Source organism: Crocodylus porosus, unplaced genomic scaffold, assembly GCF_001723895.1.
Source record: "Crocodylus porosus isolate Cpor-Errol unplaced genomic scaffold, CroPor_comp1, whole genome shotgun sequence".
NCBI lineage: Eukaryota > Metazoa > Chordata > Crocodylia > Crocodylidae > Crocodylus > Crocodylus porosus.
In genome coordinates this window covers 185,003,865-185,020,159 of record NW_017728886.1, presented here as the reverse complement: position 1 = coordinate 185,020,159, position 16,295 = coordinate 185,003,865, and the positions used below count along the sequence as shown (strand labels likewise).

The window sequence follows — 16,295 nt, the reverse complement described above, 5'->3', positions numbered from 1 at the left end:
CTTTGATAATTTTTTTCTAAGATCTTCACTGGGATAGAGGTCAGGCTGATGGGCCTGCAGTTCCCCTGCTCTACTTTCCTCCTTTTCTTGAAGATAGGCACCACATTGGCCTTCTTCCAATCTTCCGGCACTGCCTGAGTGCCACGAGTTCTCAAAGATCTGTGTCAGTGGCTGAGCTTTGTTTGCCAGCTCCTTAAGTACTCTGGGTATAAACTGTGTGGGCCAGCTGACTTGAAGGCCTCTGAAGGTGTTTCTTCACATGGTCTACATTGATGAAGGGTAACAATTCTCCCTCACCCTGGCCGTCCCGTATTATATTGAGCAGGACCGTCCCTTGAAGCTGGTGAATAACCAACGCGCAAAAAACCATTAAGCAAATTGGCTCTTTCCTGGGTGTCGGTTGTCAGTTGTCCCATATGGTTTAGCAGGCATCCGATATTTCCCTTGCTTTTCCTCCGGCTCCCCCCATACCTGAAAAAGGACTTTGTATTGCCCTTGATACATGTAGCCAGTTGTAGTTCAGTCACAGCGTTGGCTTTCCTGGTTTGCTCCCTACAGGTCCAGACCAGTGTAGAATACTCCTCCTTTTGAGGTGGATCCAGTCTTCCATCCTTTATAGGCCTTTCTTTTTAGATGCAGGAGGTCCACTAGTTCCCTGCAGAGCCAAGAGGGCTGCTGTGCCCTTTTGCTGTTTTTCCTCCAAGACGGGGTAGACATTGTTTGTGCTTCCAGGATCGCTTCTTTGAGGAGCAATCCCTCATCCTGAATTCCCCTCCCCTTTGGGTCATGGTCCCTTAGGGCCTCACCAACAAGCCTCCTGGGCTTGTCGAAGTCAGCTTTCCTGAAGTCGAGGATTTCTGCATTGCTGACTTGCCAACTTTACAGCAAATGGTAAAGGTGATCAGCTCATGGTTGGTGTCTGCCAGCTTCCCTTTGATCGTTAGGTCACTGATTAAGCCATCTCCCATTGCCAGTACCACATCGAGCAGCGCTTTGCCTCTTATTGGTCCATAGATTTCTTGAGTCAGAGCTTATCCATGCACATGAGGAAGCTTTGTGACTGTTTGGATTTGACTAAGTGCTCTTCCCATGAGATGTCTGGGTAGTTGAAATCTTCCATGACAACTGTGCAACAGGAGCATGCAGCCTGAGCTACTTCCCTGGCGAATTCCTGGTCAAGCTCTTGATCCTGGTTTGGAGGTCTGTAGTCGACTCCCACCATTGTGTCCTCTGTGCCATGTTCACCACGGATTTTAACTGTGTAGTAGTCCATCCTGGGTGCCAATGTTGGCTTGCAGGGACGCATAGCTTTCATTGACATAAGAGAGCTACAACTCTGCCCCTCGTGTCCATGTGACCTCTCCTGTACAAGGTATAGCTGTCTATATCTGTCACCCAGTCATAGGTGGAGTCCCACCAGGTCTCCACTGTCCGTATGAGATCGTAGTCATTCTTGTTTAGCAGGAGGACCAGTTCCTTTTGTTTATTCCCCAAGCTCCTGATATGTGTGTACAGGCATGTAAGTGTCCCATTGGGGGCTTTTGCCTTCCCTTCAGATGATTCTGGGGCTGGGGTAGGGGTGGGTCCCCTTAAGTGCCTTAGCCTGCTGGATTTGCAAAAGTTGCCAGTGGACTTGCTGTGGTGGTAGTCCCCCCATCCTGTGGCAGGCTTAGTTTAAAGCCCAGTCAAGCAGGTCAGCCAGTCTAGCTGAGAAGAGCCTCTTCCCCAGCACAGTGAGGTGGAGGCAGTCTCTTCCCAGCAGATCACTGCTTCTCTCACCAAAGAGCGGACTGTGATCATGAAAGCTGAAGCCTTCACGATGACACCAGCGCTACAGTCTTTGGTTAATTACCTTGATCCTCCTCTCCCTCCTCAGCCCATAACCCAAAATAGGGAGGATCGAGGAAAATACCATCTGTGACCCCAACCCCTTAAGCCCCGCTCCCAAAGCCCTGTAGCGTCTCATGACCCAGCTGAGTGAATTTATAGTTCAACAATCCACTGGTGTGGCTAGGGCCACAACACCGTATCAGGTTACCAATAATTTTGCCTCTAGCAGCAAAAGAAATTGTCTTTTTCTTCTGACTGTTTTGTTTTAAAACTTGGATTGTTATTCATTTTCATTTAATGGTAACTTCATTCCAATTTTTGACTTTCGTTTTCTCCTTAGTTGAGGAATAGGTAGATTATTGTAGCTTTAGCAGTCTGGTTCTTTTATCACAGTTCCTCTGTAAGCAGGCTTCCTGTATTTCTCACCACAGCCATGGAGAAGTCCAGTAAGTAACTAATCAAGTCTAAAGGGAGAGTTCCAGGAGTGTTCAGTTATCTGTTTCCTGCTACCATAAGATACCACGCTTCATTTTTTCAGGGCATGAGGCTTTGTATTGAACCTGGTGCTCCAATCTTTCTAATGCTAGAGTCTGAGTAATTAAAAATTAGATTGGAGGCACACAAGGAGTTAACTTTTTATATTGTTTCAGAAGCTAATTTGAAAAAAAATCAACAGTTGCATCTTTTCTTGCTGGTGTGGTTACCCTGAAGAGTTACTCAGGGCATTCTGCTCTACAGGGACTTTCTCAGTTCTCTGCATCAGACTTGACCCTTGCTCATGCTGCAGCCTATCTTGCTAAGCCTGTTATTTCTGTGGATTCAAAATAACTGTGCAGTAGGAACTCTGCCTTTTTTGATTCTGAGCCTGTGCACCTCACTCTGTCAGAGAAAGACCTGAGAGTGTGAAAGGTAAGAAGGGGCAGGTCTCTCTCCACTCATCTCTCTCTACATAGGCTAAAATGAGAGGTACAAATGACTCCATTTCCCACTCAGTCACATGATCGTGGGATTACATGAGTGAATGAATTCTCTTCCCACGTCTTAAATGGCTCCATTTAATGGAATATAGTTGCATGTACTAAAATACTCAAAAAGGTGCTGTCCAGTTTGGAGAGGTTTTTTAAGGTACCAAACTATTTGGCAGACTAGTTCCACAATTTCCATATTTGATTTATAATCCCTGGGGTTGTTATTTTTTATTTTGAGCCTTAAACAGGTGAGAATCACTAGGTTACAAGAAGGCCATGTTAGGAATCATGAACATCCTCCTTCCAAAAACATATCTCAGCATGGATGCATCCAAGGTTTTTTCTGGAAACTTTAGAAAAAATAACAGCTGAGAGAGAGTTCATAGAAGGTTCAACCCTCGCTGTCCAACCAGTTTGAATTTGTCAATGCTAACATCAAGTACATCAAAAAGCAATTCCCCTTTTAGAGAGAGAAATCTAGAGAAGACGTTCCAAAGAAACACTTTCTGCCCAGACCAGCAAAAGATTTTAGCTTTGAATATGACATCTCACAGTTTCTGTTCAAAAGACTTCCTCTTAGTTTACTAAATCAGAGGTCAGAAGATATTTGACTTAAATATGGGACATGTTTTCCAGTGGTCTTAATGCTGGCAGTTGATTGTTAGAGTTTTAACTAACTAATAACTTAAGAATAAGAATAGTGTGCATGACAGCTATGCACCAGGAGCATGCAGCCTGAGCTAGTTCCCTGGCGAATTCCTGGTCCAGCTCTTGATCCTGGCTTGGAGGTCTGCCAGCATTAAGACCAGATTCTTTCTACATCCTTAGTAAAGATGTGCAAAGAGGTCTGTGCATCTTTGCCATCTCCCGAGTTTGGAATTTCAGACTATTTTCAGAAATTATTTTAGAGGATCTAGAACCACTTGTTTGCTGCAATGCAAAATCAGCTGTTCTTTCCTAGTCACCTGTTTCTTGTTGGCAGGTAAGTATAGAAGTGCATTGTCTTTCAAATTGTCGTCTGTAACATACAGTTTTTCAAAAGCTCAGAAAATGCAACTTTTTAGATCTGTATAATAGGCCTGATGGTGTGTCCTGAAGGTTGGATATAGGAAGAGCCATACAGGATCAGATAATTTTTTCCATCTAGTCACACTTAAATCCCACTGTTGTGGTTCAGTGGTAGAATATTTGTCTGCCATTCAGGAGACCTGGGTTCAGTTCCTGGGCAAGTACATAATTACAACCACTGAGGCATCAAACGTCTAGACTCGGATATCTCTTTGGATTCTGTTTCAATGGTGTAAATGGGGAATGAAAGGTCTGAGCAGCCTCCGATCCTCTATATTCTTGCTTAGGCATATATGTCAGAGGTCTTGATGACCTCTCATACGTACACCATGATCCAGAAAGATTGACAATTGTAACAAATTTAAATGGTTTTCTGAAAAAAAGACTTTAATATGGAATGTGTTTTCCAGTGGTCTTAATGCTGGCAGTTGATTGTTAGTGTTTTAATAGCTTCTTTCTTCTGGTGGTTTGAGGTGAAGGACTGAGTCATCATACCTTATTTCACAACAAGAACATTAAATAGGCTCTCTAAATTTTACAAGTGAGAGGCATGCATTTTTTTGCCAACCAATGAGAGAGGGAAGTAGAAGTCAAGAATTTTTTAGTGCCCCCATCACAGAGATAATCAAAATTTAACGATAAATGTTAGTGGCCTAACGTACTCCAGATGCAGTCTTGGTTCTGAAGAGTTGCTTTCTTCCATTCAGATTTCTTTTGTTCTTAGAGTAATTGGTTTGTATTATTCCTTTGCTTCCAATAAGAGAGCTTATCTCCCCAGTACTATTTGCATTGTACAGGTCAGCTGGAGTTGCAGAGAGGCAACAACTTGTCAGAAATGCTTGATATTTCAGGTGTTGATTACATACTGCATTTGGACAGTCCAAATAAAAGCAGCAATGTGGTAATACTTCCCAACAAGAAAGTCTGATCTTCATTGAGAGAAACTGTTTTATACTAACTGTTTAAGAAAAAGTAACTGTTGGAATTTTAATGTTAGAACTTATATAAGTATAACTGAACAAGTAGATTTTGGATATAGCCACATCTAGCAGGCTAATGAAGAAATGCATGTAATTTGGTACAAGAACAGATGAATAAACATACAGTGGTAACATTTAATGTTCACATTTTAAATGGGCTGAATCATGTAATGTTACATCTTGCCAGAAGGTTTGGTTTGGTTTTGTTTTTCAGTAGAAGCGTTCCACAATGTACTCAGTATGTATGTATTAAGCAATCAGATATCCCATTAAAAACCCCCATAAAAACAGTATTGGGCAAAAGAAGAATAGATTCTTCCCTCCCCTCCCCCCCCATCATATTTTTGGTTGATTTTTATGGTTATTTTCCCCTCAAATTATAACTTACTAAGAACCTAGCTCTCAGTAAGTTACTTTTTGATAAGTGTGATTTGAATCTAAACTCCTGTCTCTCCCTTTAAAAATGATGTGCGCGTATTTAGTAAGTATTATTTATTACAATAACAATAACAATGTGTTACTAAATCTAAGTTTATATAGCTAAATTGCCTTTTTTCTATTTAAGCTTCAAGTGGCAATAAGGAAATTATTTCACATATCAGTCAACATGGAGGAAAATGGCCTTACTGGTTTAAAAAAATGGGTGAGTTGGCTTTAAAATAGTACCTACAATTTATTAACGGTTTTATATTTTTTTCTTTTAATTTCATTTGTATCTGATTCTATGCAGAAAATATTCACAAACTTGGAAGCTACACTCTGAAACTGCAAGTGGTAGTGAATGAAAGTAATGCAGGCACTTATGCAGGAAGGCCTCTACCATCTAAAATGTTTAAGTTTACTATTGTAGGTAAGAATTCAATTTATATTAGTATTCCTGAATTGGATGCTTCATGAATGCTAAACTCTTATTTCTGATTCATCATATTTAAAGATATGTAGTCCTAAGACCAGCTGCAAAATAAATTCTATTTTGGTTAAAGAAAATAGAGTCAGTACTTTTTATAGTGATAAAATGGGAAGTAGGACAATGGGAGGCTATCAAGTGGTAAAATGGAAAAAGATGCCTTGTATGAACAACCAAGTTTGGTGTTTTACAGCTCATGCTTCCGCCCTTATGCTTCATCCAGCCCTAAAACTCTTAAATCAATGAAAAACAAAGCTAAACCCTCATAAGCTTCTCTTGAAAATAGTTTCAACACTAAGAGTTTCCTCTTACTGTTACTAAGGATTTTTATTATAAGAATTTTTTTATATTCAGAACATCAAACATCCTTATTTTATGCTTAATTATCTACTTGCAAATCAGAAGATGTATATAACTTATATACATGTATATAATGTTTAAATGAAGCTAGACAAAATATGGAAAGAACATTTTCCACTATATTTTATCTTCTTTTCCCTTCTTATAAGTTCTAATGCATCCATATCTGCTCCAAAATAACAGTTACTTCGCCGTTTTTTGAGAATGTTATCTATAATACTTCTACATGGCTAATTGTAACTTGGAAACTTCTTAATAATGCTTATTCTGGATCCCAAAAATTGCACAGCCAGACATACGCATAGCAGGATGTGTAAATATGGGGATCCAAAAGAAAATTCCTCAAGATTTCATTGCATGCCAGGACTTTCAAAGCCACATCAGGAAGCAAAGCACCAGGGGTCAGTGAAGCAGGCTGCTTAGGCTTGCCCTCCAAAATGTCCACAATTCCACCAAACTTGGTGTTATCCATGTTACTGAGCATTCACTTTTTCTTCTCGTGCAGTGATTTTTTGCGAGAAGGAAGTGTTTTTTGAGAAGGAAGAGAACACATAAAAGATGTCCATCTCTGTTCAAATAATTTTTAATCGTAATTATTTATGCATACATGGATGTCTAGAAAAAAAGCCAGCCACACTTCCCTAAAAAAATGCAGGCTGAGAATTCTGTGTTCATCCAGCCCTAAAAATGAAAAATGAACCTTAAGGCAAGGCAGAGAATGTTACGTATTCAAAACATTCCCTTCTGGGGTAATTTCACAAATTAGATGAGACCCCCCCAAGAGGAATGTCTTCTATGGAAAGTTGTTCCTGTAATCGGCGTAGCTATAGAAGTGTATGTTAGAAAAAGTTCCCTCTTTTCCCCCCCAAAAAACACTATATGCTGCCAGCCCAATGGCTTAATGAAAAAGAATCTAATATATACATACAGATAATACAACTGCCTTTTAAAAATATATGAATACTCCTCTCTGTCTTAGAGGGTAAGCCAGAGAAATTTTCCGTGGGTCTTTTGGATCCTCCATTTCGAGTTGGAGTACCATTTAATATTCCTTTGGATTTGCAAGATGAGTTTGGTCATACAACACAACTGACAAGTCATATTGACCCAATTCTTGAAGCGAGGTAAGTAAGCTTATCTAATTTTGTTCTCCCTTCTTTGTAACTTTATAAACAAATTATTTATGTATTTAGTTTCAGAATAGTGAACTATGTATTTTTAATGTAAATTAACCAATGTTGCTTGTTGCTGCTTTCAGATAGTCCTATAAGTGTTAGTTTCTATTCTAGTGGAAACTAAAATGCTTTGCCTATCTTTAATTCAGTTTTAATTTTTTTTAGTGGTTTGACATTAAGGTATGAAGAAATAACAAAAGAAGAAAATTGTACCATTAAGGGTGTCACTGCTAAAGGCCTCGTAAATAATTATCAAGGCAAGGTAGGCCAGTGGATTTAAATTTGATCAATCTAATAAAATCACATGGTTATTTACATGTAAAACAGGTTTTGAATAAGGTATTTTAATTGAATGGTTACAACTATCTTGGTTAACAAACATGCTTGTTTGTTATATTGATGTCCAAATGGAGTCCATAAGTTTTTTGTTTTTTTTTAATGTGAGTTAATATTTTCGTTGAATATGGATATTTATTTTTAAATGACATGTGTTACTGTATACTTATAATGTGTTTTGTATCCTTGGATTAAGACATGTTTCTTGACCTACAGCTCTTGCAGTTATGCAAGTCTTAATTTAGGGAAGACAGAAAATAGGAAATAATGCATTTAAAATGTCAGAAACTTATGGACTGTTGATGAGAAAGCAAGCATGATTGCTGGAAGAAGAGTGGTTTAAGAGAAGCAAGCTTACACATGGTCATTGAAAACAAGATATTTATTCCTAGTAATAGTTGATGACATATGGAAAGATGTAAAGCTGAAAATGTGAGGAAGGAGGAAAAAAGCCAATAGTTATAAAACATAATTGGGAGTAGAATACAAGTGACTAGAAATGTAAGTTGTGGCAAGATTGTGATTTACAAGCTTGTATTTGGTGTAGAAACCTTATGAAGGCATTTGGAATGCAGATTTAAGTAGTGACAGCACAAGCAAATGAATAATATTTATGTGGTGGTTGACTAGATTAACTGTAGGGGCCTTGTAAAAGAGTGGAGAATGACAAAGCTGTAGATGAAGTTTTTAGCTAACTATGTGAATGTATAGAAGGCATGGCGGTGCGCCCCCTTATAGACTTAACTCGTTCAGAAAGGCATGAGCTTTCATCTACTACAGCTTAGTTTGTCAGATGCTAGAAATGTTATGTTGGCATAGTGTGAAAAAGTAGTCTGTAGCCTATGAACGCTTGTGCTTCTCAACAAGTTAAGTCTATAAGGGGCCACACATTCATAGCAGGAGGCATGATGTGGAATCAGGAATCCAGTCCCAATCATCTTTTCTACTTGCTGCTGCAGAGGGATCTGAAGATCATGATCCTGAGCTCCCCACCAAGTTAAAAGCCAGGTGTCAACAACAGCCTGGCATAATCCAGAACTGTCCCAGAACTGGTGCAAGCAATCAGCTGGTTGTCTGCCCCAGCCCTGGGACAGCGTGGTGAGTTCAAACTTGGGGTTTAAGGTCCATGATGGGAAAGAGCCTACATGCTGGGACCCTCTGATTAGGCCACAATTATTCTGGTAAATGTAATGTGTAGAGGAGCTGAAGGGGATAGATGTAAGGATGGAAATTTGAATTAGAGCAGGCAGGGCCATCCAGTTGGTAGCCCCTGAAGGGCTAGTACGTGGTCCTCAGTCTAACCACCATTCCTCCTCCCCATTTTTTCCTGCCACTGTAGCCAGAAGGGGGCTGGAATGCCTGAGGGGTGTGCTCAGCAAAGAAGGGAGTCTGAACTGCAGGGGAAGGTTTAATGTGGCCGTGAGAAGGGAGGCAGGTGCTGCATGCACAGCCTGGGAGAGCCAGGCTTCCTGTGTTGCATGGCGCACGCAGCTGGGAGACTGCGGGGAGCTGGGCTACTCGAGCTACGCAAGTGGCCTGGTGGGATATGTGGCCCATATGGCATATGGTCCCTGACTGCCTGGAAGTTGGACAGCTCTGAATTAGAGGCAGGTAGATAAGATACCTTAGTCAATGAACTGTCATACAAAAGAGGTAGAAATTAAGGGTGGAAAAAGGAAAAGATGACAGACAGAAGGGAGGACTATGAGGAATATGTATTTTGTAAATGTAATATGGTTTAATCCCCTTACTTTGTAACATACATCGTTAACATGTTACTTTTTGCTGTGCACAACTGCTTTAGACTGCAAGAAAATAATACATTTATCATTTTTTCCACTTAATTTTATTTTGGATTTCTCTTTGTTCATAAACTGAAATCTAGGAGCGTATGACCGTTATTTGGGCTATGTCAAGTTTCTATTATTTGGTCAATATGAGTGTTTGAAAGTAAACCTCTAGGTATGGTGTATGTGTGTTTAGAACATCTTTTTTGTTATCTGATATGTATACATGGTAAGTCGTGTATGCAGTTAAAACCTGAAGTAACATATTGGTTATTCATCATTATTCTATTCAAAAAAATTAAGAGAGTTTGCCTTAGGAAGTGAAGGACTCAAAATTAAGATGCACCGAAGTTAAAGCTGGCCTTATTTACAGGGCAAAATGGACAATGCAGGATGAATGGGGTTATACCTAAATATTAATTTTCCTCCTTTCTGTTGGAGGACAGTTTTGTTTCACACCGTCTATCCAGTACACACACAGGAATCGCATGTACGGTTAGACTGGAGTGAATTTAAAATTTACTACAGATTTACAGATTGTAGAGCTTTCCTAGTATCCAAGATCCTTAATTGGACTCTTATGTCATCAATTTCTTCTGCCTCTCACAGTTTTGTTTTCACTATAACGTTTTTCACAAGTTGTTCTTGGATTTTTTATTGTTCATAGTTTACTTCTCTGGGGATGGGATGGAGGGAAGATGTATTTCCAAAAAGTTTATTAAAATATATGTGTTTAGAGTTAGTTGTTTGACTGTTTTGTTTCATACTTATGAAACTTTATGCATAAATAAATACTTTCAAATGGCTACAAAATATAAAATGCCTAAAACCTGTAGTGTTCCCTTTTGGAGCAGACTCCTAAAAAATTGAGGTTATTGGAGCTGGAATTAATATAGTGATCAGTTTTAGTGATACAACTTTAAATTAGCAGCTACAAATAATTTTAGGTAACTGAGTTAACTGTATTGTCTAGCCAGAGTCAGAATTTGCTGTCGTTCATTTTTGTCTTGCTCCAAGCAGAAAGCTGATAAATGATGAAGACAGGTTTTGAATACCAATTTTTAAAAAATATATATATAATATTTTTACATGTGGTTTTACCCCCATTAACACATACATCTAAGCTGTTACGTTAATTTGTAGTGATTCTGGATTAATGCAGGTTGATATATAAAAGAATTGATATTTCTGGAAGTAATGACACAAATTAATTTTAGTACAGGCTTAGTTTACAATTTAATACAAAAGATATTACTAGGATTCTAGAAATTCATGCAACTCCCATATAAATGTGCAAAATTATCTGAGGGAATTTATATAAACTGAATGTATGTATTATCTGTGTTTGTTCAAGGCTAATCTTTAAAATGTTCTTTTTACTAGAACTTTAATCTGAAGGTTACTCTTCCTGGTTTGAAAGAAGACTCACAGGTCTTAAAAATCAGATTACTGCCTGGTAAGTGTTTTGCATGATTAATGATGTCATGTTATAAAGTATGTTAATCATATCTTTTTGGGAGGGGACATAGTATTAAAAAAAACCTTGCATGTAAGAAGTGTGTCAACCCTGGGTATTAAGATTTATTTATTCCTACCAGCAACTGAAGACTAGAAATACAAAGCAAATTGTGTGTTCTTTATTAGGAATGTTGCCTCAAAACTCTAGTTCTGACCAGTTCTTAGAAATTGGCTGCCTGACTGGATGTGATAAGATTTTTTTTATTTAATTTTTATTCTGTGTTTTAATGGTGAAAATCTTTTCCATACTCTTGAACAATTATTTAGTACTATGTTATATTTCTTTTGTCTTTATGGACCAAAATGGTAGTCTGCTACCCTCCTACTACCTTCCATGACACAGGTTACCTTGTGAACAAATTCTTTCTTTTCCATTCAGTTTTTTACTGAAAACAGTGTCTTTTGGTATTGAGCGTTTGTATTTGTGATTTAAGATTCAAAGTTTTTAGTGTTAAAGTACTTACCAACTTTAACATCAGTTATTCTTTTGAGCCATGGAGCAGATCTGTCGCAGTATAGTCCAGTATCCTACCATACTGCTGTGGATATGTTGGCATAAAAAATGTGGGTCCCCTTGAAGTCAAAAGAGTTTTGGCATGAGCCACCACTCCTCTACAGAGGAGGCAGAGGAGTAAATATGTGTGTAAATATGCATTGTGTTTAGTGTTCTCCCCTCGCAGCTTGATTTTGAAATTCCCTGTGTTGCAATGAAAAACTAAAATCAAATGACCGGTAACATTCTGAAATGTAAACACATTTAAAATTGTACATCTATAGGCCCACCTCATCAGTTGAAGGTGAAACCAGATTCTGAAATTCTAAAGATTGAAAATGGGACTGCTTTCCCCTTCCAAGTTGAAGTGTTAGATGAATCCGGAAATATAACATCCCAGCCAAAACTGATAGTTCATTGTAAGGTATGTTCAATTTTATTTACAATAGAATAGGCTTCTGCTTTGACACTAGCTTAACTATATTGAGATTTACTGTCAGTAGCCACAATCAGGTTCCTGACTGAACATGAGAGCTATAGAAACCTGATATGAGAGAGAAGATATGGGAATTAAGTTATTTAATTACAATGTTAAGATATTCCAAGCCCTGCTTTATATATTCAGGACCTCCATGTAACCCGGAGTGCATGTGTTGGTGGTTTGGGGAGGGGATGGGGGGGGGCTTTTATTTACCCAGGATCGACAGTCTTCATTTGAATTTGTTAGTCTTAATAAATGATGAATTTTTTTGCAAAGAGAGGTAGCTAGCCAGGTTAGTGTGAAGTCAGGCAGAAGGTAGGGTAGATTTGCAACTCCTAGACTGAGTAAATCAGGTACATATAACCTCTGATCCCAAGCTTACTTCATCAGTTGTTGTGAAAGGACATGTACAGAGTAGTGTATCAAATGGAGCAGAGTTTCTCAACCTTTTTTTGTACCAGGGTCCATTTGTACACATCGACAGCCAGTCCCAACCCAGTAAATAGTTTAAGTAGAAAATAGCCCCCTGACCCTGCTGGTGCCACTCATTCCCAACCTGCTGCCACCTGCCCTGGGCATCAAGACTCATTGCCATCGCTGGGGCGCCTGCGCCATCAGCAACACAAGGAATAATGGGTGGGAGGCAAGGCTGCACTTACTTCACCTCTTCCTGCCACCAGCCACTCTGGTTCCAGGCCACAGCTCTACCCTACTGCCATGGCCCAGCTGGCGCTGCCACTTGTCTCAGACCACCAGTGCTCCTGCTACCCCACTTTCTCTCAAGGGCAGATCCATGGCCTGAGGGTAGCAGCAGTGGCAACTGGACTGAGCTGGCAGGGTAGAGCTTCAGCCTGGCATACAAACAGCTGGCAGCGGGAGGAAGTGAGGGCAGCAGCCCCCTTCTCCCTCCTCATCCATTACTCCTCACGTTGTGGATAGTGCAGCTGGCACAGGGGTCCTAGCAGAGGCAACAACAAGTCCCGGTACCCTGGTCTGCCCTCCTGCTCTGGGTCCTGGCTACTGGGCTAAAGAGGCAGCTCCTGTCTGTATCAGTCTAGCCAGGCTGCAGCCCCTATGCCAGCTGTAGGCACACAGATCCTAGCGGGGAGGGGCATGCGTGCGCCCCCCTTCCAACATGTCACCTGTCCCTCCCCACCCCATCCCCAATGCATTGTCTGTGCCCCCCCCGCCCTATAGATTTTCTTGCAAGGAGCTGCAGGAATTACTCTCCATGCTGCCTGGCTGTCATACACATGTGTACTATATCACCCTCTGCTCCCTCCCCCAGTCCCAAACAGCCCTTTGCAGTAGCAAAACTTCACTTAGATGCTGTTAATTGGCAAAGGCAGACAAGGTGCTGTGGTGGGGCGGGGAGGGAAAGGGAAAGAATATGGGTGGTAAAAAGTGGAGAGGTTACCTGGGGAGTCAGATATTAGGCAGGTTATAATGTGTCATAACATGCTTTTGCTGATCTTGGTTATTTCAGTTGGACAACTGGGATAAACAAATCCAAAGCATTTATAACACTATTAATCTCTGAACTAGAAGGGTTCATCAGTGTAATTATACTAGCAAAACTCTTCAGATGATGAGTAGTGGATCTAACATTTTATTATTATGACATGAGCTGTTGAAAATTAAACCTGTAAGCTACCCTTTTGTTACTAAGCAGACATTGGGCAAGCCTCTATACGTTATTAATACGAAGTAATAAGCTCCAGCACAATTTACACTAGTTTATTGCTCCCGGGTGTGCCTTTTGAACATGTGCCCAAGACCACAGCAAGTTGAGCTGGGTCAGAGCAGCCCTAGCTGGCAGGGGGCCTCAGGAGTAAGCTTGCCAGCCCAGAGCTGCTCCAACCCAGCTCAGAGAGGCTAGCTGGAGCACCAGGGATGCTCCAGTGTGGGGCTAGCCAGTAGGCAGCACCCATGCTGAAACACCCTTGTGAAACACCCAACTGTGTCAGTGTCTACATGTGCGGTGCTGAACAAAAACAAAAAACCTCCACAGCAGTATAGTACTTGTATTTACCAGTACTATCCTGCTGGGCAGTTGATTAGTTTCCTGCAGCCTAATAGGCCTGTACACACAGATGTGAGATGTTTACTGTGGAGCTAATTAGTCTAGTTCAAGGTAAACATCTTATGTAGCTGTGCCCATCATGTCCCCTCATATTTCCCTTTTTAAATGAATACCTCTGTTGTAACCTTACCTGTCCTATTATTAGTTGTCATTTCTTGGTTTAACAAATCTGGCTTTTAGACTGCACACCTCTTAAAAGGAAGAGACCTAATTGTTTAGTTACACCTTTTTGAACGTGCAAAAAAAAATAATACTTGTTTAAATGTAGTAAACTCTAAAAAATACACTTTAATTATGCATTTAAATAGTTTTTAGGTGCTCCAGAACTTCCTGTGTATGCTGTGGATTGCAGTAATGCTGGAACAAATATTTTAACTGGACCAGTTGTGCATGTGCAAAATATAAAAAAGGACCAGATGCTCAAAGCAAGGATTGAAATACCTGTAAGTAACTACCAGGGAACAATAATGTGAAAGACTGGTATAAACATGGATTTAAGTTGTAGCCTGCAAATTTTAGGCTGCTTACAGACACCACCTTTCTGCCCCCTCTCCCCCTCCCTCCCCCCCCCAAAAAAATCAAAACAAAACAAAACCCAAACCTAGCACTTTAAATTTGCTGCTCCCCTGTGCAGAGCCCAGTGCATATCCAGTAGAGGCATCACATTACTAGATGGACCTGGCTCACCCAATGTCTGTATAGATTAGGCACATTTGGGGCTTTGTTGTGCTTTTATCTAATAGCTGATTGTCAACTTCATATAAAGTAGGGGTGGGCAATTATTTTGGGCGAAGGGCTGCTTACCTAGTTTTGGCAGGCTGTCAAGGACCGTGTGGGTAGCCCTGCCCCTTGACAGGTGCCCTGCCCCAAGGTCACCATCTTGGGACTAATGTCCCAGGGCCAGCACCGGTGGGCCCAAAGCAGGGCACAGGCTGGCAGGGATCTGTGGAGCCAGGCTGGTCTACACCAGCAGGGAGAGGGAGAAGGCCAATGTGGTACCTGTCTTCAAGAAAGGAAGGAAAGTGGATCTGGCAAACTGTAGGCCCATCAGCCTGACCTCTATCCCAGGGAAGATCTTAGAAGAGTTCATTAAAGATGCCATCCTTAATGGACTGGCTGAAGTCAACATCCTGAGGGATAGCCAGCACAGGTTTGTTGAGGGTAGGTCTTGCTTGACCAATCTGATTTCCTTTTACGACCAGGTGACCTATCACCTGGACAAGGGAGAAGAGATTGATGTCTTGTATCTTGACTTCAAAAAAGCCTTTGATCTGGTATCCCATGGCTACCTCTTGGCAAAACTGGCCAATTGTGGCCTTGGGTCCACCATGATCTGCTGGCTGGGAAATTGACTCTGTGGTTGGACCCAGAGGGTGGTAATTGATGGAAGTCAATAGTCATGGTGCTCTGTAACCAGTGGGGTCCCCCAAGGCTCTGTCCTTGGACCCATATTGTTCAACATCTTCATTAATGATGTGGAAATTGGTGTCAGAAGTGGACTGGCCAAGTTCGCCGATGACACCAAACTTTCGGGCAAAGCATCCATACCTGAAGACAGGAAGGCAATCCAGGCTGACCTGGACAGGCTCAGCAGACGGGCAGATGAGAACCTGATGGTGTTTAACACTGAAAAATGCAAGGTTCTCCACCTTGGAAGGAAAAACCTGCAGCATCCTTATAGGCTCAGCAGTGCTACGCTGGCTAACACTACGGAAGAAAGAGACTTGGGGGTGATCACTGACCACAAGATGAACATGAGCCTACAATGCAGCAGCTAGTAAGGCATTGCATCCATAGATGCTTCTCAAGCAAATCCCGGGATGTCAGTCTTCCCTTGTACTCGGCCTTGGTGAGGCCGCAGCTGGAGTACTGCGTCCAGTTTTGGGCACCACAGTCCAAAAAGGATGTGGCAAAGCTTGAGAGAGTCCAGAGAAGAGCCACGTGCATGATCAGAGGTCAGGAAAACAGACCTTGTGACAACAGGTGGTAATTGACAGAGCCATGGAGCTGTTTAGCCTGGAAAAGTGCAGGCTCAGGGGTGATCTGATGGCCACCTATGAGTTTATCCCCCCCACCCCCTGCAGCTTGCTGCGCCAGGAAGTGTTGGCTTCTGCTGCCCACCTGGAGCTCACTTGGATGCTGGGCAGACCAGAGGCAGCGGTGACAAACACTGCCCGGCATGGCAAACAGGGGGGCTGCAGCTGCTGTTGCTCCATGCAGCCCCAGCGGGCAAGCCCAGAGCCAGCGTGGGACCCAGGCTGGCAGCAGGGCCAGGTTACAAGCTGGTGCTGAGCATGGGGCAAAAAGTG

The 16,295-nt window shown here is 41.4% G+C and overlaps 1 protein-coding gene across 1 annotated transcript in view; it reads left to right on the top strand.

Annotated features, from left to right (window-relative positions):
• SMCHD1 (structural maintenance of chromosomes flexible hinge domain containing 1) overlaps window positions 1-16,295 on the top strand; it is a 130,921-nt gene that overhangs the window by 65,599 nt on the left and 49,027 nt on the right. Inside the window, exons 18-24 of the mRNA XM_019546670.1 lie at window positions 5,412-5,489; window positions 5,577-5,696; window positions 7,093-7,237; window positions 7,454-7,550; window positions 10,795-10,867; window positions 11,707-11,846; window positions 14,295-14,429. Coding sequence (XP_019402215.1) covers window positions 5,412-5,489; window positions 5,577-5,696; window positions 7,093-7,237; window positions 7,454-7,550; window positions 10,795-10,867; window positions 11,707-11,846; window positions 14,295-14,429 — 788 coding nt within the window. The remainder of the gene's footprint in view (window positions 1-5,411; window positions 5,490-5,576; window positions 5,697-7,092; window positions 7,238-7,453; window positions 7,551-10,794; window positions 10,868-11,706; window positions 11,847-14,294; window positions 14,430-16,295) is intronic.